The sequence below is a fragment of the Colius striatus genome, chromosome 11 (assembly GCF_028858725.1).
Source record: "Colius striatus isolate bColStr4 chromosome 11, bColStr4.1.hap1, whole genome shotgun sequence".
Taxonomy (NCBI): Eukaryota; Metazoa; Chordata; class Aves; order Coliiformes; family Coliidae; genus Colius; species Colius striatus.
Window position 1 is genome coordinate 7,942,566 of NC_084769.1, and position 26,855 is coordinate 7,969,420.

At 39.5% G+C, this 26,855-nt stretch overlaps 1 protein-coding gene across 3 annotated transcripts in view; it reads right to left on the bottom strand.

The window, feature by feature from the left end:
• Positions 1–26,855, bottom strand: part of MGAT5 (alpha-1,6-mannosylglycoprotein 6-beta-N-acetylglucosaminyltransferase) — a 128,649-nt gene that overhangs the window by 8,381 nt on the left and 93,413 nt on the right. For all 3 annotated transcript variants that reach the window (XM_062004643.1, XM_062004645.1, XM_062004644.1), the window contains 5 exons: positions 17,693–17,842; positions 9,872–10,018; positions 6,270–6,386; positions 5,455–5,529; positions 477–634 (listed from right to left, as the gene is read on the bottom strand). In XM_062004643.1, the coding sequence (XP_061860627.1) occupies positions 477–634; positions 5,455–5,529; positions 6,270–6,386; positions 9,872–10,018; positions 17,693–17,842 (647 nt within the window). The remainder of the gene's footprint in view (positions 1–476; positions 635–5,454; positions 5,530–6,269; positions 6,387–9,871; positions 10,019–17,692; positions 17,843–26,855) is intronic.

Sequence of the window (26,855 nt, forward strand, 5' to 3'; positions counted from 1 at the left end):
TCCTTTCTGATCCAGCTGACTGAGCACAGGTAGGAGCAGAGTCAACAGTTGGGCAAAGTCCCTGACCCTCAAAGGCTACGGCTAAAGCCACAGAAGAGTGCACCTGCTCAGCCAGGGCTGCAGCAGATCTCTCCAAATACAGTTCCAGCCCTGGCACTTGCCACCTCTGCAGCACAAGCATCTTTGCTCTGTGCAGGCAACCCGACTTCAAAGGGTACTGTACAGTGCACTCACACAGAAGATGCAGGGGGAAAGGCAGAGATGTGATGTTTTGTCCTCGGTGCTGTGCTCCTCCTTGCAAAAACACATGCTGCATGGCATAGTGCTAACTGCTACCACCCACTGCCAACTTCCCAGCCTGCTGCAGCCACCCAGTCTGCTCTCCTTACAGAATTTGTACATTAAACTCCACGTGTGGCAAAAACCACTGCGATAAAAAGCGACTGAATAATATGTTTGTGCTTTTAAGTACTCACCTAAGCAGAGCTTTGTCCTTGTTAAGATGCTGGAAGAAGGAAGGCTCACAGATGAGCTGGCTTTCCTGACAAATTTGTTTACAGGATTTTCCAGGTTCAGCAATTTTTACCTGAAGGGCACTTAATGGAGGCCACATCACCTGCCCATGACAGAAATCCTGCAATGACAGACCAGATTTTATTATGATGCATCCAGTCCCTGAACAGCAATTTTCCCCATTAGTAAAACAGGTGATTATTATCACCCAGACACTCATTTTGCAGCTCCTTTTGGTTGTATTGAAATCAGTAATTTAAGTACATTTAAAAAGAACTATTTTTTTCTTAGCATGAGGGAATGATGACCTTTGATTGCTACTTCAAATGACACAGTATCATTCTTCCCCAAGAAGCTTCTTCCCTACCTTTACCTTTTAAATTTCTTGTAGGCAACTCCAACTAGACTCTTTACTTCCACACCTCCAACCCATTTTGGCTTTCTCAGTGACTCCTGTTTCACTAACTGTGTACTAGCAGAACTATTTTCTTAAGGGTCAAACTGCTGGAGAGCAGCTCTGCAGAGAGAGACCTGGGAGTCCTGATTGATAATAAACTAACCATGAGCCAGCAATGTGCCCTCGTGGCCAAGAAGGCCAATGGCAGCCTGGGATGCATCAAGAAGAGTGTGGCCAGCAGGTCAAGGGAGGTTCTGCTCCCCCTCTACTCTGCCCTGGTGAGGCATCATCTGGAGTCCTGTGTCCAGTTCTGGGATTCCCAGCTCAAGAACTTCTGGAGAGAGTCCAGCACAGGGCCACCAAGATGATCAGGGGACTGGAGCATCTTCCTTATGAGGAAAGGCTGCGGGAACTGGGGCTGTTTAGTCTGGAGAAGAGGAGACTGAGGGGAGATCTTATTAACATTTATAAATATCTAAAGGGTGGGTGTCAGGAGGTTGGAACATCTCTTTTTTCTATAGTAGCTAGCAACAGGACAAGGGGTAATGGGATGAAGCTGGGACACAAAAAGTTCCACTTAAACATAAGAAATAGCTATTTCACTGTGAGGATGAGGGAGCCCTGGCACAGGCTGCCCAGGGAGAGTGTGGAGGCTCCTTCCTTGGAGGGCTTCAAGACACACCTGGACGTGTTCCTGTGTGACCTGATCTAGGTGAACCTGCTTCTGCAGGGGGGTTGGACTAGATGATCTCTAAAGGTCCCTTCCAACCCCTACCATTCTATGATTCTATGACTCTAAGAAGTTGTGGTAGGAGAAGAATTCCAAAGTCCAGTTAACCCTGTAGGAGAGAAATGTCTCAGGTGGCCAATGTGGAAGAGCCACGTGGAAAGAATCGGGGACTCACAGTGCTATGGAGGTGAACTCATGAAAGAATGAAGACTTCTATAAAGCAATCAGGACTCAAAAGAGTTTGTTTGCTATTCTTGGTTGAACTGCTAGTAATAGTGCTCTCCCAACAGAGAAAAAAGGGCTATAAATAATGCATGCAGTCAAGTGGCACCACAGCGGAAAGAGAAGGAAGAAACGACAGCTAAACACACCTGCCAGTGAAAACTCAGACAAGGGCTTATGGTGTTGAGATTTAAAATGAGAAAAAACAAAGAGAACATTGTATTCAACTGGTTTTAGATAACAGTCAGTGATACTCAGCTATTATTTTAATATTTGGCAACACTCATCAAAAGCTGAACAAAAAACTCTGGGCCTGGTCCACCACGGTTTGCTTTCTCCTGACACAACTAATACCTGTATGAACAGGTCCCACTCTGTGACCCAAAGCTAGAAAGGCTGCATTAGAAATTTGAGTGAAGCTACGGCCCCAAGACATTCACTAGTTCTCAGTATCAGTTTGGTGGGGTTTTTTTTCTCTGTTTAGATTTCCTCTGCTTAAGGAGGATGTTTTGGTACTCCAAAACCATAAATTTAATATTACACAGTCATGAGCAACAGAAGATCACAAGATGGAAGGGACTCATGAAGATCATAGAGTCCAACTCCTGACCCCACAGAAGGCAACCTAAAACCATGTATTTGGTGTCCCAACAGACAAGCCTGGAGTCACAACCCCTTCACTGGGGAGTTTGTTCCAGCTCTTGACCACCCTCCCAGTGAAGAACTTTTTCCCCAATATCCATTCTGGACTTTCCCTGATGCAGCTCTAAGCTATATTTGAACACTATGAGTAATTTTAGAGCACATTTTTGGCAGAATTTTAACAAGCATCTTAAAAATCAGGTTAACATTAGATGACTGCAGGTACTTTTTAATGAAGTTGTTTCAAAAAGGTCATTTTGTTATTTGGACTTAAGCGCCCTGTTTGCCTTGTCCTTTTATAAACCACTATTTAAAATACTAGATGCAAGAGGAAAACTAGACAGGTTCAAAATCCACTCTGATACTGTAGGATATACACTGTAATACTGAAACATGGAATCACAGAATCTTAAGGGTTGGAAGAGACATTGAAAGATCATCTAGACCAATCCCCCTGACAGAGCAGGATCACCATGAAATATATACAACATAATTTTGTAACATCAGATTGGAGTCACAGCTACTGTAGATAGAAGACAAAGTTGTTCAAATACAGTGCATCACTTCTGAGGCTTCACCATTTGCTGGGAGCTTCAGCTTTTAACACCTCTTAGTTGAAAATTCTTCCTCCAAAACTGGGCACAGCCTCCCATTTCCAGTGTATTGCTTGGTGGGAAGCCTTCCTCAGCTTATGTCACCTTGAAGCATGCCTCAGAGGACAGCACCTTCACACGTACCAGCACACAGGCCTGTGTGCCAGCTCACTGCCTCTGGCTAGTATTCCTGTCAACCATCAAAAGCCACTTAAATTTGGTATCTTCACCCCAGTCTATCTTTCTCTACAACCCTACATGTGTTAAAGGTAAAAGAAAGAGAAGATGTTATGTAATATAGAAGGTTAAACTTCACCAGAGATTGCATTTCTGTTTGTTTTACCTATAAGCATACTTCCAAGGTGAGACAGGCTTAGGCGTCCTCCACCTTCTGGTTTTTCTTGCTCTTGGTGAATGTCCTCACTCCAGTCCCTTTGCCAAGCTCTGGTGCTCAGCTGATGCTCTGCTGAGCCAAGTCACTTTGCTAACCTTTGCCAAAGCCATTTTCTGCTGGGTTACCAAGCACTCTGCTTGACCACATCTCTCACAGTCAGCGTGTCTGTTCCATCAGCCCAGCCTGCCACATCCGACAGTTCCCAAGCTTGCAGCAGGGAATGCTGCAGCTGCTTTGGCTGCTCCTTTGAAGGCAGTGCCAATTTAATCAGTCCCACCCTTTGGTTCCCACCCTACACTGGCTCTTCACAGTGCTGATGCAACTGTTTATATAGGCACAGAGCAAACAGGACCAAGGGATGGATTTAGCAGATGGCACACAGGCACCTAACAGCCATGGTGGGCCCCTGGCAGAGGCAGTGCACTGGCAGGAGAGTAGCTTGGAGTGAAAGCTGTTTTAATCCAGCTGAAGGTGGCACTGCTAAACATGAAACCACAGATCACTGTAGTTCTGTTATTTCAGACTCTAAAGGCCTTCAGCCCAGCTGTTGGATGAAGATTCAGGGAATTCACTAAACCTTTTCTGTGAACATTGCCCTCCCTCTTGATCCCAAGCCAAGGCCCCAGAAGAGGAACTCCTGACAGCTCCTTTAAACCCTACAGTTTCACTGCCCCATAAGTTGACCTGTAGGTGGGCATATCTGGCATCATGCTGTTCCATTTGAACATCTTCTGAAGACCACACTCTTATGGTTAATGCACTCCACCACCTCTGAATCAGACCAACTCCCTGCACCTTTGTTCCTCCAAGCTGGTGCTGCTTTCTTTGTCCTTCCTGCCTCCAACCACAAAGTCTTCCAAATAAGGTCTCAAGTTTTATTTTTGCTGCCTGTGACATGGTAATAAGGCACAGTGGCAAGCACATGCAGCTAATAATGACACTTGAGCATCCTGGAGGCTGTGAAACAGGAATGGCTTTGACAATAAGTGAAATCAATGAACAAAACTGCAGTGGTCTGTTTACTTCTGAGAAGCATGCAGTACAGGGCCTAGCCCCTGGATGAAGTCCAGAGGAGAGAAACAGGTTTGCCCCACAGATGCTGTCTCTAGATGGTCTCTTTTTCTCCCTTATACCAAGCTTTATTTCTTCTGTATTGACAAAATCTATCAATTATAGCTAACTCAGGTAGAAGAATCAAAAGCAGCAGAGATACTTTTACAAGCTATGTTATCAACACCACAGCAAAAAGCTTGAAGTGTTTATTGACAGGGAACTGGAAAGAGCTGTGTTAACTCCACTTCTGACCTGAAGCTGTGTTGATCTTTATGATTGTCTTTAACATCATCCACTTTCAGAAATACAGGTGCAGGAGCACGTCCAGCGCTTTCGAATGAAAACCTGGCAAGTTAACTGGCATATCAGAGATACAGATTATTCCTATCTCTCTTCTGCAGCAGCCAGAACAAAAGGTAGAGCTGGCTGCTGAAACAGATCTGGCCTTGGGCAGAAGTCCAAGTAAACATACGGCTTCTAGAAACCAGGTTCCCATGTAAATCTCTGCAGTTCTTACTCCAACTCAGTATCTTCTGCTGCTCTCAGCAAGCAATGATGCACGGGGCCCACATGTCCTTGAAGTAACTGGCTTCTAAATCATTTAAAGTTTTATTGATTGAAACCAAATACTTGAAAGATGTATCCAGAGGCTTTAGCCTAAGTGCAATTCTACCACAAAAGTATCTCTGTATTTACATGATACTTCATGATTCAAAAAAATCCTGTGTGTGCCCACAGTTAAAGGAGTCACAGATACACTGAAAAATTACTTTGCCTCACTGTTTTGATAGACCACTAAAGACTGCACAGCTACTATTTCTCCTTCAACAGCAACAACACTGAAAAGCTTTAAAATGGAGAGGATGCTCCCTTTCCAACATAAAGACTCATCCCCCATGGAGGTTGGTACCTGTCTTTCAATGAATGCATTCATCCTTTGAAGCATTCCCTCGCATGTAAATTCATAGGGCAAATAAGGATCGATCTGTGGAAACATAATGGGTTAGAGTTAGAGATTGTTTTGTTTAAATGAACTTTATGGTGTGCTATGTGGTAGCAGCTTGTATTCCAAATACTATATTATAGCTTAAGCAGCAACAGTAAGTGCAAATAAACTCATTAACAAATCACAACTTGACAAAGGCATCAGCAGTTTAAGTTGATTTTTGCTCCTCTCTAAAAGCAATAACAGCTGCTCAGTGACTGTCTTTAAGGAAACTCAGGGAATACTGCAAAGTAATAGATACAAAGCTTAGCTTGAGACCCTATGGGATTCCAGAGCTCCTGTTTTAACTTAAGTTTCAGTTCCAGGGTTGAAGTGTAAAAGAAAACATATATGACAAAAAACAATGGGATACCTTTGAAAATTACTTCAAACTTCTTTTTTCCCTTGAAGTTCCCTCATTACAATTCCACTCTGTAAGTGCACAAGCACTTCAATGGCAGTTATGTCAAGGCTACGGATTTACTCAAAAGAATTGAGCATGTATTTGGGCAGCTTGCAAGTCTCGAAGAACCAACAAGGAAACTTGCTTACTGAATGCACAGAAAATATAGACTGCTCTACATAACAATCAGACACCACAGATATGTAGTAACAATACCTTTTTCTCCCAATATCCTACCGAAGCGCAGCACTCTGCTTCAATCAAACTAACATTAGGAAGCACTCTACCTGCAATACACCTTCAACTCTTGATGACAAGTTGAGGCTACACTTCTCACCTTTTGGTTCAGAATTGATTTCACGGCCTTCTCCACTTCAGAAAGATCGTTGATGTCTACAGTCCAGACGTGGGGCTTCCCGATGTAAACCTCAGCATAGGGATGCTGAGACGTCAGCTGAAAGGAAGGAATTACATTGGTAAAAAAAACCCCTAATGTGTCAAGATATTCTCTTCATCAGACTTTTTGGATAAAATGCACTAGGATAATGCAAGAATTCACCTAGAATCTAACAGTCAGCATCATTCCTTCTGATCTACCTTTCAGATTCTGTGTTTAAATATAAGGAGTGAATTCAGTCAGAAAAATGGAAATCAGACAATGCAGATGACAAGTAACACTCCTGCACCTCTACTTTGGGGCTGTGAGCTTCAAAATGACCCACAAGACAGAAGACTTGATGCTAACTGAAATTCCCTTTACAACACAACCCTGCTTCTTCACACAACAGCCTCCCTGTTTTCACAGCCTGTAATTGCAACCAGTCCTGGTTAGACCTGCATGACTGGCTTCAAGACATGTCATCCTCACCCTGACTCTCCTTCAGACAATTGCCTCGTCCCATCTTTCCTTCAGATTTCAAACACTTCCAAGCTTCTGTAAGTAGTAGTGGATAAAGGATCATTTCTAGTATTTAGGATGAACTCTGACTGATAGGACAAGAGTAATTTGACCTCAAGTAAGAGTGTTAACTAATATTCTCCTCACCATTCAGTCAGAAAACAAATTCAACAAATACTCAAGTAGCTAACCAAGGGAAGCTATATCAGAGATTACTTTCAGAACTAGCAGGATGCCGTTAGAGGTTAATTTTTGTGACAGGTTGCACAGTGGTGAGAGGAACATGCAAACAAACATAATGAGAGGAAACACAAGCTGCAGAAGAGGGGAATGTTTCACATTGGCCTACAGTGGCCTACAAACCCTACAGGATAGATGACTGCCAGACAATTGTTATAGAGCTCTTTATGTGTGACACAGAAAAAAACCAGACAATGCAAAAGATGCAAGATAGGAAATGGCATCTGCTGGGAAGGTCCCATTGGCATACCTTAAATTCTTCAAAAAAGGCCAATGCTTCCCCAAGGCTGACACCTTCTAACCTTTCTTTCAACAGTATTTCCACTGCCACTAAAACTCTATGTACTTCAAAATTTAGATCACCCAGACTGAGTTCCTTGGGCACTTACTTCTGGACTTCAAGTGGAGGAAGGTACATTCCTATCACTTTCTGTAACAGTAAAAAACCTTCTACTGTATCTTTAAAAGTATGACTATTAAACAGGGGTTTAAATTCCACAAAGCTTCAGGAATGATACTTAAGTTCACCCTTTGTACTATCTCAAATAGATAAATGGTGATATTAAAGTCAGATCTGACCTCGAATATGAACAACTAAACACCACGGACTAGTAGCTGTTTCAAGAATAACTAGCAACATATTTATTGCACCAGTTATTCTGCATCTGTATTCTCAAAAAAACCCATAAAGACTATTTCCTAATACTGGAATGCTTTAATTAGCTGAGCCTTAATGTTTTAGATATCCAGGAGATATTCCTTCTGTCTATAATTGAAATCTGTAAGGATTCTTATAAACAGATTAGGAATTCATTTCTAATTCCAGGTCCTTTTCTTCCCTTCCTAAAAGTAGAAAATTTAAAGAAACCACACACACAAAGGACACATTTTCAACTAGATGTTTTCTTTCATGTAAGGAGGAGGGGCTGGAATGGAGAAGAAACACTGGTACAGAACAAGCTGCTTGAAGGTGATTTTTTCTTCTTTTTTTTCTTATCTTTCACTCAGCAAAATCACATCCCAAGATAAACCAACTGCTGATCTGAAATGAAAATTGGCATTTCCAGTTTTTGGACAGAGGGCCTCATCTTTGGGGGTCGAGGGGAAACAGTTAACTCCTTGCCCTCCAAAAAATTCTACCTAGAACAACACAACAATGCTTACTACAAAAAAGTACTAAACACAGACTTTTTAGCTTTAAATTCATCTATAGCTAATCAATCTGCAGAACCACACAGGCTCTTTTTGTTCTCCTTCAATGCTTGAAAAAAACTGAGAGAAGGATTTAAGAACTTTCTTAATCCCAAAGAACCGGCACATGGATTTGGTGGCCAACGGATCTAAGCGCAGTTGTGAGAAAAGGCTGCTCTTAGCATAGGTCAGCAGAGCATGTGAACGCTGCAATATCTGTGATGAATGTTCATTATGTTATTTTGTACTCAAGCAGTCAACAGGGATTATTTTTCTGTGCAAGTCAGGTGCACCGCATTTCTGTTAGTGCTGACACATGCCAGAGGGAATTAGCACAGCATTCCAAGCAATAAAGCTGCTACTAAAAAGTTAGCTGGGTCCAGCTTATTTACTGAGCCTGACCTGTTATAGTGTCTAGGCTCAGCACAATTGGAAATGAGATAAACAGTTGTACAACATCCAGAAGAAAAGCTTTTAAAGTTGAAAGGCCCAAGGAGGAAGTTGAAACTGATTTTTCCACCCTTATACTGCTATCTCCTTTGTTAGCAAGCTGTGAGACCAGTCGAGTTTGGACTCTTGTCCTGTACAAGCTGAGAATATAATAAGCTGAAAGGCAATTCCAGTTCTAGATCATAAAATTGTAAGGAATTTATGTTCATGGCTTAAAATGGCAAACTGTCGTGTGCTATCAACTACCTAGCACTGCTCAGCACATCATTCATATGGCCCACGAGTAATTTAAGCTGGGAGATATGGCAGTGTAAGGTTCTCATCATCTAAGTGTTACCAGAGAGTTTTCCCTTCAGATAAATATGCAAAGAACACACATATATATACCTATGAACAAGACATGGTAACAGACAAAAGTGCTAATGCCAGAAACAGCTACGTGACTGCTAAATGCCTGCCAGTGGTGTAGGCTGAATTTTACCTACATCGAAGAAGAAAAATATTCCAAAGTCAGTGCCAGGATGCAGGGCTAGTTTACTTGGCCTCATTTCTCTCCTTCTAGAGTCTAAATACACTGCCTGTTTTGAAAGTTTGAGGTTTGCTTTTCCTGCTCTCTTAAAGGGTCTGTTGTCCAAGCATCTCCAGTGTTTAACCACAAACATGGTGGGCTGTGAACACTCCTACCTCAGTAGGACTCAGACTCAGTGTCTTGAGCGAGTCTCTTCTGGAGAAAAAAATTCAAATACAATCCTCAAATGTACACAACTGGCATTTTAATAATTTACTTCAACACCTATGTACTTCCTGCACAGTACACAGTAACATTTGTTTCTTCACCAAAATAAAACCACTTTCAAATGACACACCATGTATCAGACGACACCATCTGCTCCTGGGCAGAACATCAGGCAAAACTGCAGTTTATGATCTATCAATGAGAACCAGCAAAATGTACATCTAGGCAAATCTAGAGGTAAAACTTAAGAGCATGTTAATGAAAAGCTTTTATCATCTTATAAAAATAAGGACTGATAATGCCATCAATGGCTACAGAAAGCAACAGCTGTCCACCCTTTGCAATGAACTGTGAACGTTTAGGCAATTTTTCTTACATTGTGTTACTAAAAAGAAACCGTTTTTAACAAAGAAATAAAGCTTACCTCTCGGAGTGTAGGTTTGCCTTTGAAAAATTCTGTGTTTTTGCTACTTTTTGGTGGGTTAAATCTTAAATTTAGAAAAGCACATCCATTGGCAATGGCCTCTAAAGGAGCTGGCCCTTCATATGGAAACCCCAGACCAACAAACAGCTGAAAAACAGAAAACAAGGACTATCTCAATTTTTGTTCTTCACAGAAACTGAAAGCTAAGAGCTTTCTTTGCAAAACTTGAAAGCCAACATAAACAATGATGTAATCTGAATGCACCAGCCCAAGAAAAAGTAATGTTAAGAAGAAGATGGGAGAAATTCAGCAGCTCACCCCCTCCTACCCAAGAAGTAACGGAACATACTGCAAAACACATTTGACAATCATCTTCTGTAATGAACTGAGGTGTTTTTTCAGAGTTGAGGTGGTTTTTCATGGAGCTGAGGCAACAACAGACCCTTTCAGTTCTTTTATTTTCGGGGGAAAAAAACCGCTCATTTGCTGACCAACTGATTAATCCTGCTAATTAAAACGGTAGATGGCAGCAAAGAGCAGCTGAAAACACGGTACCTACCTACCAGGAGCTTGCACAGGATTAAGGAGGTTTAAAGACTCCAAGGTAAATTGAAGGAGGAAAAATGCATCACAAAGCTATTCTTATATCAGCTGAGATTTCGGGTGCTCTAGTAAAGGCAATGCTTTTCTGCAATGTAAAGAAACTCATTTTTTTCCCCACAGTTGTCTGCCTTTTACTTGGATCTTGACCCCTTTCCTGTTCCAACAGAATCCCTGAATTAAACGTAGGATTCTTCATCTTTATTTGGATGGTTTTGAATAATGAGAGAATCACAAGCTCTGATTTATACCAGCAATTTCTCAGCACTGCTGCATTAACATGTGTGTATACATACAACTACTGATTTCTGAAGAAAATAGCAATCTTCACAGTGCTTAGGACCATGTACTCAGGATGTACAGATTCCAAGAGGTCAAATTCTGCGTTATTCTGCATTAAATTTTTTGCAACATTCAAGTGAATCCTAGTAAAAAGAGATTCAAAACGGAAAGCCCTTTCTAGGAGGGCCTTAATGATCTTAACATTGAGGCATAAACCTATAGTCAGTATTATGCAGGGACACTGCAGCACCAGCCCTCTCCAACCCATGGCAACAACCGGATAAATTCTAAGTTGGCTCATTTTAAAAAGAAAGTTAACACTTCTCAGCATAGTTGAGTACATACAATTTTCACTGCAGAGAGAGGAATACTGTTATTTCAGTTTCCAATTTTCAGGTTAAGAAAGTCGCCTACTTGCAAAGTTTCTCAGCTATCTCACAGATTAAATCCTACAGAAAACTCCAGTGACTGAGTGACAAAAAAAATCTGGAAGATTATCTCCACTGAAGAGAGATGATATAAATTTGGGTTTTATATATGGCATAAGATATCTTTCAGTGAGAAAAAACACTTACCAATTTTCATCTCAAATGAGGCTAAATATAGAAGTTACATCTTGAAATAATGAATTTTGGTCATGGAACCATTTCATGCAATCTGCACACATGATGTTATTTATTTAACTACTCCTTAGTTCAGGCAATAAGCCAGCTGAGAACCAGCAATTAAAACCACCTAAAGTATCAATTCTCCTATGATCCTGTGTTTGTCTGTAATGCAGAGAATGCTGGTTTGTTTGCTTCATTCTTCACTTTTTTAATAAACTACTGCTGTGAACTGCTCAACAGTTCTGTGTCTGACTGGTCTGTTTACTTAAGGGAAAGCTCCATGGGGGAAGAAACATGGTTTTATATCCTGACAGCACAGAGCACACTGTCAACACTTAATCTATAATAAATAGCTTGCCACCTGTTTTGCATCCATTTTCCAACCTTACCTCTAAGCAGCACCATACCTTTGAAGAAAGGAGGATGTGTCTAATCACTAGAAAGATGCATGTGTGTGCTGCCTGCTGGCCTGAGGTTGCAGCCTGGCCCACAGCTGCCCACATTCCTCCAGCTCCTTCTTTCAACCCCTCCAAAATCTTGACTCACTCTCCATTACACAATCGTCAGGTCAACTGAAATTCCCAAGCTGAATCTAGTCCTTGCTCCTGGAAATTGCCCTTTATTAACATTCCTTAGTTATAGAGATAGTCTTTTTGTATGATGTAAAGGGCAAAACTGAGGAATATCTTAATTGCTTCAATAAACTCACATTCATTATGATTTAAAAAGTAAGGATTAGAGAACACAGGTCATTTTTCTAACTCATTATCATGATGCTCGAATTTGCTAGTTGTGTGAATTACATGCAGCTTCTTATTTCCAGAAAGACTAAAACAATGTCAAGGCACTTGCTAAAAGTATGCAAAAAATGCTGAAAGCCACTAACTGAAAAAGAAAGAATAAAACAGAAATTACAGGCAACAATTTTCAGTTAGCAGTGAAGCAGCCATCCATCCTCAGTGCAGTTGAGGCTATGTGGAAGACAAAGTTCTCTCCCACAAAATGGTAAAGTTTTAGAACAATGTGTTTTCTGCTGTTTTGTGACATAAAAGTACACTCTTGCCCCCACTACAAAAGGTGCTGACTATGGCTTTTAGGGTACTCTCTTACCAGATGTGTAACAGAGTCCACCACAGAGAGGCACTTTCACCCTGTGCACGAAGATCTAGAACACCAACCTCCAAATCTGACCTTGCTGGTAACAAAACTGCCAGTACACATGGTTCAAAATCTTAGCCCTGATTTCGCTTTGTTAGCAGAACTGCTATACAGAGTAGAATTCTTTTAAGCTTTCCTGGTTAATTAGTGCTTGAAACCATTTCACTTTCTGTATGTGAGCAGGTTTTTGAAAGACAGAACCATTATTTTTCATACAGTGCTTTAGATGGACACATGGCACAGTAGGCTCTGTACACTAACACCTCACATGATCAGATAATTGCAAGGTGGAGGTCACAGTATAAAAGTTTATCTAAAGGAGATAACAGTAAATAAATACAGATGTAAAATGATTATGGCAACAGTGGTGTGGGTTTTTTTACAACCATTTCCTTGTTTGCAAGGTCGGCTCCCCAGGTGTGTCTGTGCCTATAGGTCTGCATGAACCAAAAAGGGGGAAAAAGGGATTTGTATGTGCAACCTCACTTGGCCAACTTGAGTAAAGCAAGTGTTGAAACCCTTAAGCAGGCATACATTTCATAAGAAAGGCTTCTCAGGAACTTTTTCTGCCTTTGCAGTGAACTGAACCCTTGATTTGAAATGTCAGGCTTTTAAGTTGGCCACCCAGCATCAGTTCAGCCAAGACACCAGTCCTTTCATAGAATCATAGGGGTTGGAAGAGATCATCTAGTCCAACCCCTCTGCAGAAGTAGGTTCACCTAGATCAGGTCACACAGGAACGTGTCCAGGCGAGTCTTGAAGACCTGAAAGGAAGGATCCTCCACATCGTCAAATAAAGCCTGTGCCAGTGCTCCATCACACCCTCACAGTGCCTTTCATGATATAGTAGCTAAGTGGAAAATTCTCTGACATGAGAAGTGCTTCACAATCACTCCCATGGAAAAAAAAAACCAGTGTTTTGTTTTGTTTTGTTTTATTTTTGGAAACCACCAGTTGACACCAAGCAATTTATTTGTGGAGTTTATGGCACCAGATCCAACTACTATTATAAAATGACTAATTGAACAGTCTTTCTAAATCATAGCCAAAATCTAAAAATAATATTTCACTTCACTGACTGTTACTTTGACTAGCTGAATACTTAAGAGAAAAAAATCTGTATTCCACAGACTAAATGCTATAGTTCCATAAACACAAGTGTTTACCTCCTCCTTCTCCCCTTTACTCTACGTTACCACACTTTATCTAATTCATTCTGTCAGGTTGGTAGGTTTAGCATCACTTTTGTATGCCTCCTTGCTGAACTTAAATATTCTCTTCTGAACTACAGAAAGAGAAGTGTAGCAAAGGTTAACTATCTTGAAATATTTTTCTCATGAATATAAAATACTTTCTGGAAAAGTCAATCCATTTGTGATTGAAACAACTTCAGAATAGAATCACTAGTTAAATGCCTTTCAGACGAAGTAAAAAAATGTATTACTTCATGAAAGGCAACATGGAAGAAAAAGCTTGTCTTCCTATTTCTGCTTATCCAAGATTGCAAGGGGGTTTTCCCCAAACTCTCTCAACAGGATGCTGTTCCTACTTGTATTAATCGTGACTCAGAAACTGGAAGTTCAGCTTTGTAAAATAATTTGGATTCCCTCAAAAATTCACAGTGACTCAAGGTAAGAAGTTGCATCTGAAACTTTCTCAAAAGGAGAAGTATTTCTCAAGAATTCAATAGTGATTCTTCCAAGAGAGTCCGGTCCAACTCCTCCAGCTGCCCACTTGGCAAGAAGCCACAGAAGTTGGCAGGAAGGCTGCCAGCTCGACTACCCTATTTTCCCCTGACGTGATGAATGGCTTTACATTTCCTCATTAGGAACTGTTGACATGTCTCGTTTTTGTCATGCACTACACAGCTGAACTAGCCATGATGAATCTCAAGCAGCCCCCTCCTGCTTGGAAAACGCACTTACTCTGAAACGTGTTACTTTATAACGCACACCAGAATGAAATGGTAGCTGCATGCTTTTGAGGATAACTGTGTTCTATACCAACTACTGCAGAGATCAAATGTATTTTCTTAGTGCAAAGCTCTGATCAAGACTCATGACTGAGCCATAACCTATTAGTATTTTGCTGTCTACGGGCAAAATGAAGCAGTGCAACATAAATTGATGTTTCTGAGTACACAGAACTGTGTGATTTGTTAAATTATTATTTAGCTCTGACTTACTAGGTAATTTGTCAGCTGACCTTATAAAAACTTGCTAACACAGTGTTGAAATCATGAGCGATGAAAGACGTATCTTAAAACATGTTTAGAAATCTAGAAGTCACATTTATAACAATCTGGATGTCTCTGGAGGCTTAAGGACAAAGTTTGTTGCTTAGAGACAGCAAACAGCAGGACTAGATGGTTCAAGACAGCATTGTACCAACAGATGTTACCATCCTGGAGTTATGGCTCTGATTATTCACAAACTTTCAGCACACTGATTGTCTAGTGACAAAACCCCATAAATAAATTCATTATGGGGCTCTGGTCATGTTGCCTAGCAATTAAAGTGATTATGATTAAAAAGTGTCCTTGAATCATCACTGGATGCATGAGCACATATACATGAGGCTCTTCAGGGCACAAAGGTACCATTCAAGTCAGCCTGATTTCTGTGGAAAACCAGCACTTACTTTATCGATTCAATCCATGATCTATTTGATATAAACACATTTGACCCACAGAGGCAGCAGATGGCCTGTAGAGACAGGTGAGCGGTGCTTTACGCTAAGCAACATTAAAACATTGTCTCCTAAAGGATATCACAATCTGAAACTGTGAATGTACAAGCAGCAAGAAGACTTAGAGCAAGTATGTCTGTTGATCAACACTGAGAGGTGACCATATGCTAAGGCAAAACAGCCAGTGTACCTATCAACTACTAAGAATCAGCTAGCAAAAAGAAGGAAAAAAATCCACCTACAACTGAAAAAATCAAACAAATTAGATGGTCAATCTCAGTTTCCTGCTGTTTTACTTCCTCTCCTGTTAAACTAGATACATTGGAATAGTATTAAACAAGAATAATCTCTGAAATTCATGATACAGTAAGCCATATTTCATTTCATTTCATGGCAACATCAGAACTATTATTGTCAGACAAATGGAAATGCAATCAAAGTAGTAAAAGAAGCAGATGGACTCTTAACTGCTTATCATCAGATCAAAGTTTGTTAGCCTGGCTATATCATAAAATAATCTTAAAAGGAAAACAGCCTTTGTCATTTGCAATTCTGCTAATAGAAGTTCAGAAAAGTCTTATGAAAATACCCCCTGCAGACTTTATTAAGAAAGATTGTATCAAAAAGATGTGATAAAAACACTGGCTTCCTGACATAGGGTTTTGAAACACATTGATGTGCTCCTCAGTGCCATCTAGTAAGAAATGCACCAAGTTCTCAGAAGATTTTCCACAACGTTGGGAAGAAAAAAAAACCCAAAACATAACCAATGCCCAACAAAAGCACAGGAAATCATTACAATTTAAAATGCTTTTAGGACTCTGAAAACAGAGCAGCATATATCCACGCTCTTCACAAAGATACACTTTGTGAAAAATAAGCAACTTGGCTGATCTTGGGAGTACTTCACAGAAACAGTATCTTCCATCTGATATGGGTATTACTAGTCAAATACCAAGACTGGCTACTTCCTGCGTCACAAACCACATCGAACCGCACTGTGCTGAGCTGCCTAATTTGTATGCATCCATGTGAGTTTGTCCTAAATTGAATGTATCTTTATATTGCATCTTAGAGCACAGCAAGTATAACCAATAACAACTAGATAAGCTATCTATTTATATTAAAAACCAAGCTTTTTAGTGTAATACATATAAGATGTCTGATAAAGAATTAGAGGAAGACTTAGTCAAACATCACTATTGTTATGAACTGTAGTTTGTAAATTGTAAGGGCTCCAGTAATTCTATAGGAAGCCATTAGCTTATTTTACTATTCCAGTGAATAGATACATTTTTTTTTTCTTCTGAAGAAAGTCACTGTTTGTGCTTGGGGTTATTACAATGTCAATATACTACCCACGTTAGTACTGTGATTAACTCGGTGATTTCATACTCCATACAGGCAAAAGCTGTATAATCTCAGTATTATCTAAGATGAAAGTAAATGTTGACTTTTTAATCTGCAACATTACGTCTGTCTGTATGCATCAAGTACATACACACAGTGGTTGCCTGGAAAAAGTCATAATTTGCCAACAGCTGTCACACAGAGATGTCAAATTACCATCATTTTCCCAAATATTTCAAAAAGGAGATCTCTGCAGTTGTGTGGGAAGACTGGGAGGTGCTTGCTTTTTCCTTTTCTTTTTTTTTAAATAGATTCTTCTGTAGAAGTGCACAGCAAGAGACTATCAACAGAAGAAAGTGGTGCAGTTTCACACATTTTGCTAACTTTAAACATGCAAAACTCTTCTTTCCACAACTGAAAGTTAAACATCCCATTTATATGTAATCTAGTGAAGTGTTCTAATGTTGTAGTAAAGTGCCACAAAGATTATTAAAATGGCACAGAAAACCCTACAAAGTATTCCAACTATAGGGACCAAAGTGTACTTATTTCAATATACATACTGTCCCTTATCTTGAGTTCCTTTGACTATGGGGCTGCAGGCAAAGCAGATCACAAAAAACACAGTCTTTTGCTTTCTCTCTCTGCACAACTGAAGTAGAGAAAGAAACTGAATGGCAAATGAAGTGCTTAATTATCTTTTTTCCCTGAGAGAGTAGAGTTCCTCTAGGTTAAGGTCACTGGTAGGGCAGAGCAAACGTGCCTACTGTACAGCTTTCAGATGTTACCCAACTTTCACGTTAGGGATGTAAAGCAAAGCACATTCTCAGCTGACAAGCTCCTTGAGATGAATATTACACTTTATAAAATAAAAAGGATTTAACCATGTTTGTCAAGCTGGTGGTTAAATGTGTCTGTGACTGTAGGCTGTCTTCCCAATCTTCTAATAACAGCTGTCAAATCACTAAATACGGACATGATGAAAAACATATTTTTAGCACACAGGACACAAGCTCCTTTACATTTGATCATTTATTTTTGCAGTGCTTTTCAATCAGGAGCTTACTTGTAGGAGGTGAAACACATGCACTTCAGATACTGTCTATCCATAGCTCGTTTTGCTTGACAAACTTACTTTGGTTTCTCTCAGCAGAAACTGCAAATCCCGCCCACTGAGTATCCCGTGGTTTTTGACGTAGCCGGGGATATACATGGTGCTTGTCCCATGAACAGTTCCATGGACTTCCATGTAGGTGTGGATGATGTCCAGATAAGCCTTCTTATCCTGTAATAACAACAATAAAGTAGGTTTCAGTCTTTACACATTTCAAGCAGTAGTGCTCAGAGTTGGGTTTTCCTTTTATCTCCTGTACCACGCAGAAAAAAGAAATCTGCTCATTTTAAAATGATTTCTATCGTTTTTAATCTTTCCCTGCATTATTAGATCTTTTTATTCATAGCATAAGTATAAAAAAATCAATACCAAGGTCCTATTAATTTCTAATCAGACAAAAAATAGATCACTGTCAGGCAGCTGTAATCTCACCATGCTAAACAATGCCTGGCCTAAAAATACTTTAAAAATTCATTTACGAAAGACCAAATTTTCACTTTGTCAGAGATGCAAAATAATCAGTTACTGTTTATCTTCTTTGCGAAGGCTGAATCTCACGTGCTCTTGTCAACTGAACAACTGAATACACATCTTTATCTAAATACCATGAGATACTTACAGGTGTTCCACCTAGCTGAAGGTTAAAGTCATTTTGTAAAAGACACAAAGAAGAGTAATGGCTTTAGTGACACATTAAAAGAAATACGTACAGTTTCCTAGTTTGCAAATAAGAATTCTTTTAATTTTCAATGGCATACTTTTTGAGTTTTACTAGCATTTCAAAAGCTATTAGCTGTAGACTTTATTTACTGTCAGTGTGCAGCACAGATCAGAGACAGTCCGTCTGTATTTGCACATAGTCTCAGTAATTGCACTTAAATCAGGAAACAAGTTTCTCTACTTCTTGGCAGTAGGAGAGTTTTTAAGAATTCTGCTTTCACTATTTTTGTTATGTAAATTTTGCACACTGTTCCTCCACAGCCCTCTGTGAAAGCTGGCCAGCAGTTTCACTGAAGTTCATTCAAAGGGCAAGTAGATTGGTGAAAATCCTGTCTTTTCAAACCTTGGAGGAGCAATAAGGCATCAAGTCTAGGTGAAAGAATGGTATATAATTTCTTAAAAATCTCCTGTTAAATTATTTGTTTGCATACATTCAAACACACAAGGTATTTAAAGTCACATAACTAGCTTCTAAGCTTTAGCTTGCACTACTGGTGATGAAGTGGATTGCGTGCCTCATGATCGAATCACCCTGTTCTGGTAGTCATGCCAAAGCTGCACCAGACAATGTCTTGGGTTAAGTATAACATGAAATGGCCAACAAATAGAGACAAATGTACTCTCTTGTTTGATGCCATTGATGTTACTGTTAACTAAAACAAATTATTAAAAACCTAAAAGCTTGCTCCATTTTTTATTTTTCCTTTTACTTCAAATTTCAGTTCTTCTGAAAGAGATGTTCCTCCCATTATTTGTAAAGTAGCATAATCAGAAGTTGCTGAGAAGCTCATTTACTTTGTTATGAGAAAGTCCAGTGTAAAACTTTGTTTTCTGGTTTGTTTTTTTGCCAATGTTCAGGAGACATACAAATAGAGTAGCCTGGTCTTGTTTCACAGAAAGGTAGGGGTTGGAAGGGTCCCCTGGACATCATTCAGTCCAACCCCGTGCTAAAGCAGATGGACCTAGATTTCCAGAATGAAGTAGTGGTCTGTCATTGGAATCCCACCTTAATTCTGACTGCCTGGCTTTTAGTACCAACAAATCCCAGAAATGACACTTTAGTATTTGGAATAGGAAGAGAGGACAGTGAAGCACAAGTGATACTGAGACGATCTGCCTACAGTAAGAACATACTTTGGTTTTATTGGCTCATATCACACAAACTGAGGACATGAATGGACTTTTTAGCTCAAGAAAAAGATAAACAGTAGTTAATAAGAATAACAAAGCCAGAATTACACAAAATGGCACTTGATTAATTTTAACAATTTCAGTGATAATTTACAAACCTGTCACAGAATATTTACCTGCTCTGAAATATTTGACCTTAAAATTACTGAGTCTTTGCCATCTTTCAAATGATTTCTTAGAAATTGCATTATTTGCTGTAGGAACGTTGAAGATTTTAAGATCATAGAATCATAGAATGGTAGGGGTTGGAAGGGACCTTGAGAGATCATCTAGTCCAACTCCCCTGCCAAAGTAGGTCCACCTAGATCAGGTCACACGGGAACGCATCCAGGTGGGTCTTGAAGACCTCCAAGGAAGGAGCCTCCACACTCTCCCTGGGCAGCCTGTGCCAGGGCTCCCTCACCTCAACAGTGAAAGAGTTCTTATGTTTAAATGGAACTTTTTGTGTTCCAGCTTCATCCCATTACCCCTTGTCCTGTCACTAGATACAACAGAAAAAAGGGATGCCCCAACATCCTGACACCCACCATTTAGATATTTGTAAATGTTAATGAGATCCCCCCTCAATCTCCTCTTCTCCAGACTAAACAGTCCCACTTCCCACAGCCTTTCCTCCTAAGAAAAGGAAAATCTTATTGATAGAGAGATATAAATAAAGTATCAGTATGTAATGACTTTATGAACGTTTTCCACATGAGAGTAAAAACATGAGAAACCTTTCACCCCCCAAAGGGCAACACTCTTTCTTTCAATCAAATCTAAAAAGAACAACTGGAACTGAGAGCAGCATCTTCCCTTTGTTCTCTGTTCATAAAACAATTGTTTTTAATTTTTCCAAAAGTCTCTATTTCTGAAGGAAACAAACAAAACAAAGCCCAAACAAAAACTCAGAAGGCATAATCCACACAACAATCACTCTTTTATTCCTCTGTTTTCTCTGAGTCAAAAGCAACTGCTTTAATAATCATCTCTGAGGTACTATAAAAGTAACACTAGCACCTTATACTTTACACAAATTTCACTAACGTTTGCCTCTTCCTGCATTTAAGTAGTCCTGAATTTCCACAATCTTTATAGAAAAGTGTTATTTTGCATCATAAAAGTATATATGGTAATAAGCTACTTCAGAAAATAATCATGACACACAATTCAACTCCAAACATTAAAAACATGGGATCAGAACATGATAGATCATAAATACAGCATTTATTAAATAGAAAGGCTGCAAGTAAATAAATCAAGAAATAGGATTTGCAAACTAAATACCAACATTCCTTGAACCGTGAAACCACCTCCTAAGTTTGTTGAGTGCATATGTAAATATACTTTTATCTTACAATTATAGAATTGTTTTGGTTGGAAAAGACCTTTAAAATCGAGTCCAACTGCCAATCTCACACTGTCACAGCCGCCACTGAACTATGTCCCTCAGCCCCATATCTACACAGCCTTTTAGTATCTCTAGGGATGGTGACTTAACCACTTCCTGGGGTAGCCTGTTCTAATGCTTGACAACCATCTCAGTGAAGAAGAAATGCTTCCTAATATCCAATCTAAACCTCCCCTAGTGCAACTTGAGGCCATTTCCTCTTGTCCTGTCACTTGAGAGAAGAGATTGACCTCCACCTCACTACAACTTCCTTTCAGGTAGTTGTAGAGAGTGTTAATGTTCTCTGCTCAGCCTCCTTTCCTCCAAATGAAACACCCCCAGCTCCATCAGTCACTCTTCATCAGACTTGTGCTCCAGACCCTTCACCAACTTCTTTGCCCATCTCTGAACACACTCTAGTCCCTCAGTGTCTTTCTTGCAGCAAGGGGCCCAAAACCGAACACAGTATTCGAGGTGTGGCCTCACCAGTGCCAAGTACAGGCACTACCTTAAACCATCTGACTCAAAACTCCACATTTTTACTTTCTCCAAAACGAATTCCAAGTGACAAGATCATGAGCTGCTAGCTGGTAATGCAAAATCTATGTTCCCTGCAGTTTGTGTCAGACTCTGCTGTCCATTCTGCAGATCTGGACTTTGAGCATGAAAGATAACCACATTAAAAAAAACCCCAAATAATTTCTCCTCAGAATTAAAATGAAAGTGTAACAGTGAGTAACAGTCACACAAACCTTTTCTGGAACATTTTTTCAGCAGCTAAAATAAACATGTCATTCAGGAAAGTACTTTTTGTTTATCACTGACTGCAGAACTGTTATTATTGCTCATCAGTTATTTCCACCTACTTTTAAAAGCATCATAATGCTTTTCTCATCAAAGAAATCACATGACAACTGTCTGATATCTTTCCCCAGGACAATGTTGATGACACTGTCAAGAGCTGAATTTTAAGTTTGATGGGTGAAAAATCTAAGTATCAGAGGTAAAAAATATGTGGTAGAAACGTATTAAAATCTAAACTCCTTTTAGTTTTCTTGATGTAGTAGATGGTGGTAATTAACAACTCTGCTTTACCATCAGTTTGTCAGTCTGAGTCAATCACAGTATTTGGAATTTTAGACCTCACAGAACACCAGAAATTCAGCACTGAATTAAATTAGGCACCACATATGCAGAATTACAGGCCAACTACATTATAGAAGAGTCTGATTTTACATCCTAAATTGGTTTACCGGTTGCAAGTTCAACTTGCAAAATGTATGTAACCAGCCCATATATCCAGTCTCACTTGCTTACATTGAAAGAGCCAGAAGACAATGGTAGTCTGTAGGGGATTTGTGTGGCCAGGTTTATAAAGCTTAATGAATGCAAATGAGAAAAGTAAGTCATCATGCAAAAGAGAATAGAGAGGTCACAAAGTGTGCTCTCAATACAAACTATTCAGAACTGAAACTGACTTCAAAATGTTGCAAAGAAAAAAAACCCCAATATTGAACAGTATGGGGGGTTGTAAAGCTTTTGAAAAAGCTCCCTTGGTAATCTAAGCGACTAGAATCTAAGTGACTAGAATATGGAATGACCAATAAATTCAATATAAAGTGATGCGCACGTTGAAAAGCAGTCCTAGCTTAACAGATGAGTAACAGCCCTAAGCTAACTAGCATCACTCAAGAAGGAAGAATTTGCACTATGGTATGATTACAGTCCATGAAAAAAAAAATATTTAAGGTTCAGTAGCAGTCAGTTCACCCACCAACCAAGTAAATTATAAGAATTATTTGGAAAGAAAGAGAGAAATAAGGAGAGTGTCATTAACTATTCTATAAAAGAGTTTCCTCCCTCCTTGAATGCTGTTGTGTTTCTGGTCTCTTTCTCAAAAACAGGCTGAGAGCATGGGATGTGGTTTTGAAATTAGATCCAGGTTACAGAAGAGTTTCCATTGTTACATACAGAAATTTATAAAAAAACTCATTAACAACTCTTCACCTTGGAAAAGATAACTTGGTAGAATATGAGAGACGTTTACAAAACCATAATTGGCATAAAGAACATGAACAAGTACAAGCTAGAATACAAGAGGTTCCAAAGAAACATAAGGAAAAAGTTCTTCCCTGTAGGGGTGATGGAGCACTGGAAGGGGCTGCCCAGATGGGTTGTGGAGTCTCCTTCTCTGGAGACATTCCAAACCCACCTGGGAGGGTTCCTGTGTGACCTACTCTAGGTGGTCCTGCTCTGGCAGGGGGGTTGGACTTGATCTTTCGAGGTCCCTTCCAGCCTTTGAGATTTTGTGGTGCTGTGAATAGTGACTGACTATACTAACATCCTGATACAAAGGAAGTCAAAGAGTAGCAGGAAGGATGTTTAGAAAAACTCTGAAGTTAATGATTCATCCTGCAATAGGTCAGAGAATTGAGGAACTCCAAGGCAGAGAACGTTGTTGAGGTATAAAAGTTTTCATAGGTTCACGATCAGACAAGTGATTTGAAGTCACCTCTTACACAGATCTCAAAGTGTGTCAATGGTTGGTTTATCAATAGAAAAAATAGATTCAGAAAATACCCTGAGCTGAAAAAAAGGTGGAAAGGAGGAAAATATGCAAAGGAAATCATTATGAAACTTTGCCATGCTTTTACTTTTCCCTGAATGTCAATTTATGGCTTTTTTTTAAGGCACCTACAAACATATATCTGCATAAAATACACATTAGTGCATAGATATACATATATATCCTTTATTTGAATATAGATGATTTTTGCACAAAAAATGAATAAAATATCTCAGTAAAGACTTGGATTCTTTAAGATCTAAAAAAAGGCCTGTTTATTCAATTCCCTGCCTTCATCTTTATCTATGTTATTCATCTCTTCTCGCAGTTCTTAATCCACGAAGTTTGGTTTTTTGGGGTTTTGGGGGGTTTTTTTGGGTTTTTTAAAGTTTTGGGTTTTTTCTTTTTTACAGTGAGGTTTCTGCAACATTTGACAGTTCCATGTCATGCAATGTGCACTATGCCTAGTCAGGAATCTCCTGTCCTTTGAATATCCATTCAACTAACAGTGACACATACTTGTGCAGTGTTAAGTGCTGAAGCAGAAAAGTACAGAGGTAGAGAAGGAAATAGGAAGTTAGACCAGAGGAAGAACAGGTTGCATTGGTTTTGTGACAATCAAATACCAGTAGATGATTGCATTAATCGGTATTGCAAGACCTTCCTAATTCATTTTGCAGATGGAGGGTTCTGCAAACAGAAGCTGATCACTGACCTGTCTGAAAGATAATAGTCATGAAAAACATTTTTTCAATTTCTTCATAATAAATTAAATTCTAATTTACATAACAAATATTGAAGAATAAGCTTTGGAAATTGTACATATGTGTATACTTATTTACTGTACCTACAGGTGATCAGTTGCTTTGCTTTACTTGCTTTTTTTTTTTGGTCATGCTTCCTTCAGAAGCAAATGGTGAACTCCAGAAGTATTGCTGAACTAATCTGGCTCATTTCCACTTGTTGTGTGGCATAAAGCAGGACAGTGCTCCTGGTGCCAGGAGCTAGGGTAAGTTTTGCTCTACAGATAAGCCCACAGAGCTGCTGCAGATTTGGAGGAAGAGAAAATCAAAACAATACCAGACGAGTTTGGTTTGTGAGTGCACTGACCACATGGGAGAGAAAAGGTGAGAAGGAACTATTCTCCCTTTCTTTATGTTTCTCAGCTTAAAAAATGAAATGTTCAGCCAAAGTATGTTGCTAAATATGAAGCACAAAAACCAATCAGAAGGAATAGAAAGGCAACGCTGTCAGCAGCAAGACATTCATCTCTGCACATAACAGAAGTGTAATTTTTCCGCTCTGACTTCATTTTACTTCCTCCCACTTCATGCAAGAGGGTATATGATGGGGAAATTACATATGTCACATGGAACTGTAACAGGGAGATGTTAGCATGAACAGCCTTGGTTATGTACTTTCTCACTGAGAACAAGCTAAATGTAACCATTTCCTATCTTTGATTCTTCAAAACTTTTTGTGCAGACAGTATACATTTAAAAATGCCTGTGTTGTCAAGTGTCATTAATAACAAGCTCACACATTATTTTGCCTTTAAATATAGGAATATTTTAAGGTAGCTCAAATATACTATAATAAAATCTACCAAAGGAATCACTGTAGAATTGTGTGTTCTGCATTGATTGCTATATTCTGATACAAGCAAAACTCTGACCTCTCACAGCACTCCCCATAAAAAGAAATAGCAAATAGTGCAAAATGAATCTTGACTCTCTTTTCTTTCTAGGATTAAGAGTAGAAGTATTGGAATAGCATGACAGGAAGTTGCAGGAAGAAGAACAAAGAAGACACAGATCTAAACAGGACTGAAGAAAACTTCAAAGGCTTCTAACATTCCCTTTTAATGGAAATGTTCAGTAATTAAAGCCAATTTTGATAATGGAGTGCATTATGGATTTAACTCACATGATATTAATTCCTTCTTTTTCACTTCTGCAGAGACAGGACTCTCTTTACTCCTCAGTACTGCCAGAAATCCCAGATAAAAAAGCTTTTGATTACAGGAAAACTTTGATTACAACAAATACATCCAAAACTTGGCAACTGTTGCCCTTGATAGTGTATCTGTAAAGATAACTTTAAGAAAGGTAGGAAAACTCTTTATACCTTTCTATTTGTAATCCTCAACCCACTTAAGACTGATTTAATTACCAGAGGGAGATAACTAAGATGTATCTTACAGTTTCTGCCGTTTATGACCTCCAGCAAGTCTTCCTGATGTCCAGCAAGACTTGCCCACTGTAATATGGGGTGAACGCCACTGGTCTCAGCCTATGGGCTGCTATTTTTTTCTGCATCCAGCAGAGCTAAGCAAAGTCATGACAATATTCATCCTCCAGTTAATGGCATGTTCATACCAGAGTTTGGCCCCATTGAACCATGTGAGAAGACAAAACATTGTAAGTTATCTGTAACTCTCTAGCTACAGTGTCCTGGCCAGTGTACACACTGGAAGCACGTGGTGTGAGTTAGCCTCACCAACTCTCCCTGACCTTCAGATATAGAAAAGGACCCCTTGTTCACAGCTATAGAAAGTCATGATGATAGTTAGCTATTCCAGTCTCACTCTCAGGGAGTGAGCATGCTTGAGTTGTATTTCAACATGCTTCATTTATAATAAACAACTTATTTGCAACTGCTCTTTCCTCAAAAGCACCTCAGTCTGGTGACTGGAACGTTCTCCCCTCCACACTGTGCTCCTCTAATGACTGACAAGACCCAGCAGTGATACATGTATTCTGTGGAGATTACACTTTTCCTTAATTGGCCACGTTCAATGTAAATAAAAGGAGCAGGATAAATAGATTAGTCCGCTTCCACACAAACCATGGTGGCAGATGAAAAGAGCATGGAACAAGGAAAATGAAGGAAACATGAAATAAGCAAATTACATAGAAACAAGATTAGTTCAAGCTTTCTGTTGATCACAAGAATTGGATTTTATCTCTCCAGATAAGACACCCTACACTGCCACCAATTCAAAGCCTATCTGCGGTGATTGCACTTTACACCCCAGTGCATACGGGTGTGAGTGCAGTTACAATCAGCAAGTTACAGTTTTAATATGCTTGATGTTACAAATGTACAGTAAGCACTTTAATATGGCCAGGTATTAAGTCATAGATCTTGGAAGAAACAAGGTAGGCAATACTGATAGAAATGGAGCAGTGACTTGAAAAGCAGCAGTTCTAAAGATACAAAAGTCTTGGACAAAAAGTTGTCTAAAATGAGTTCCGAATGGTGAAAAGGGGATATGTCTAACAAGGCATAGAGTATTTCTGTTTTATTTGCTGCTTGTGTGGCACACATGCCCTTTG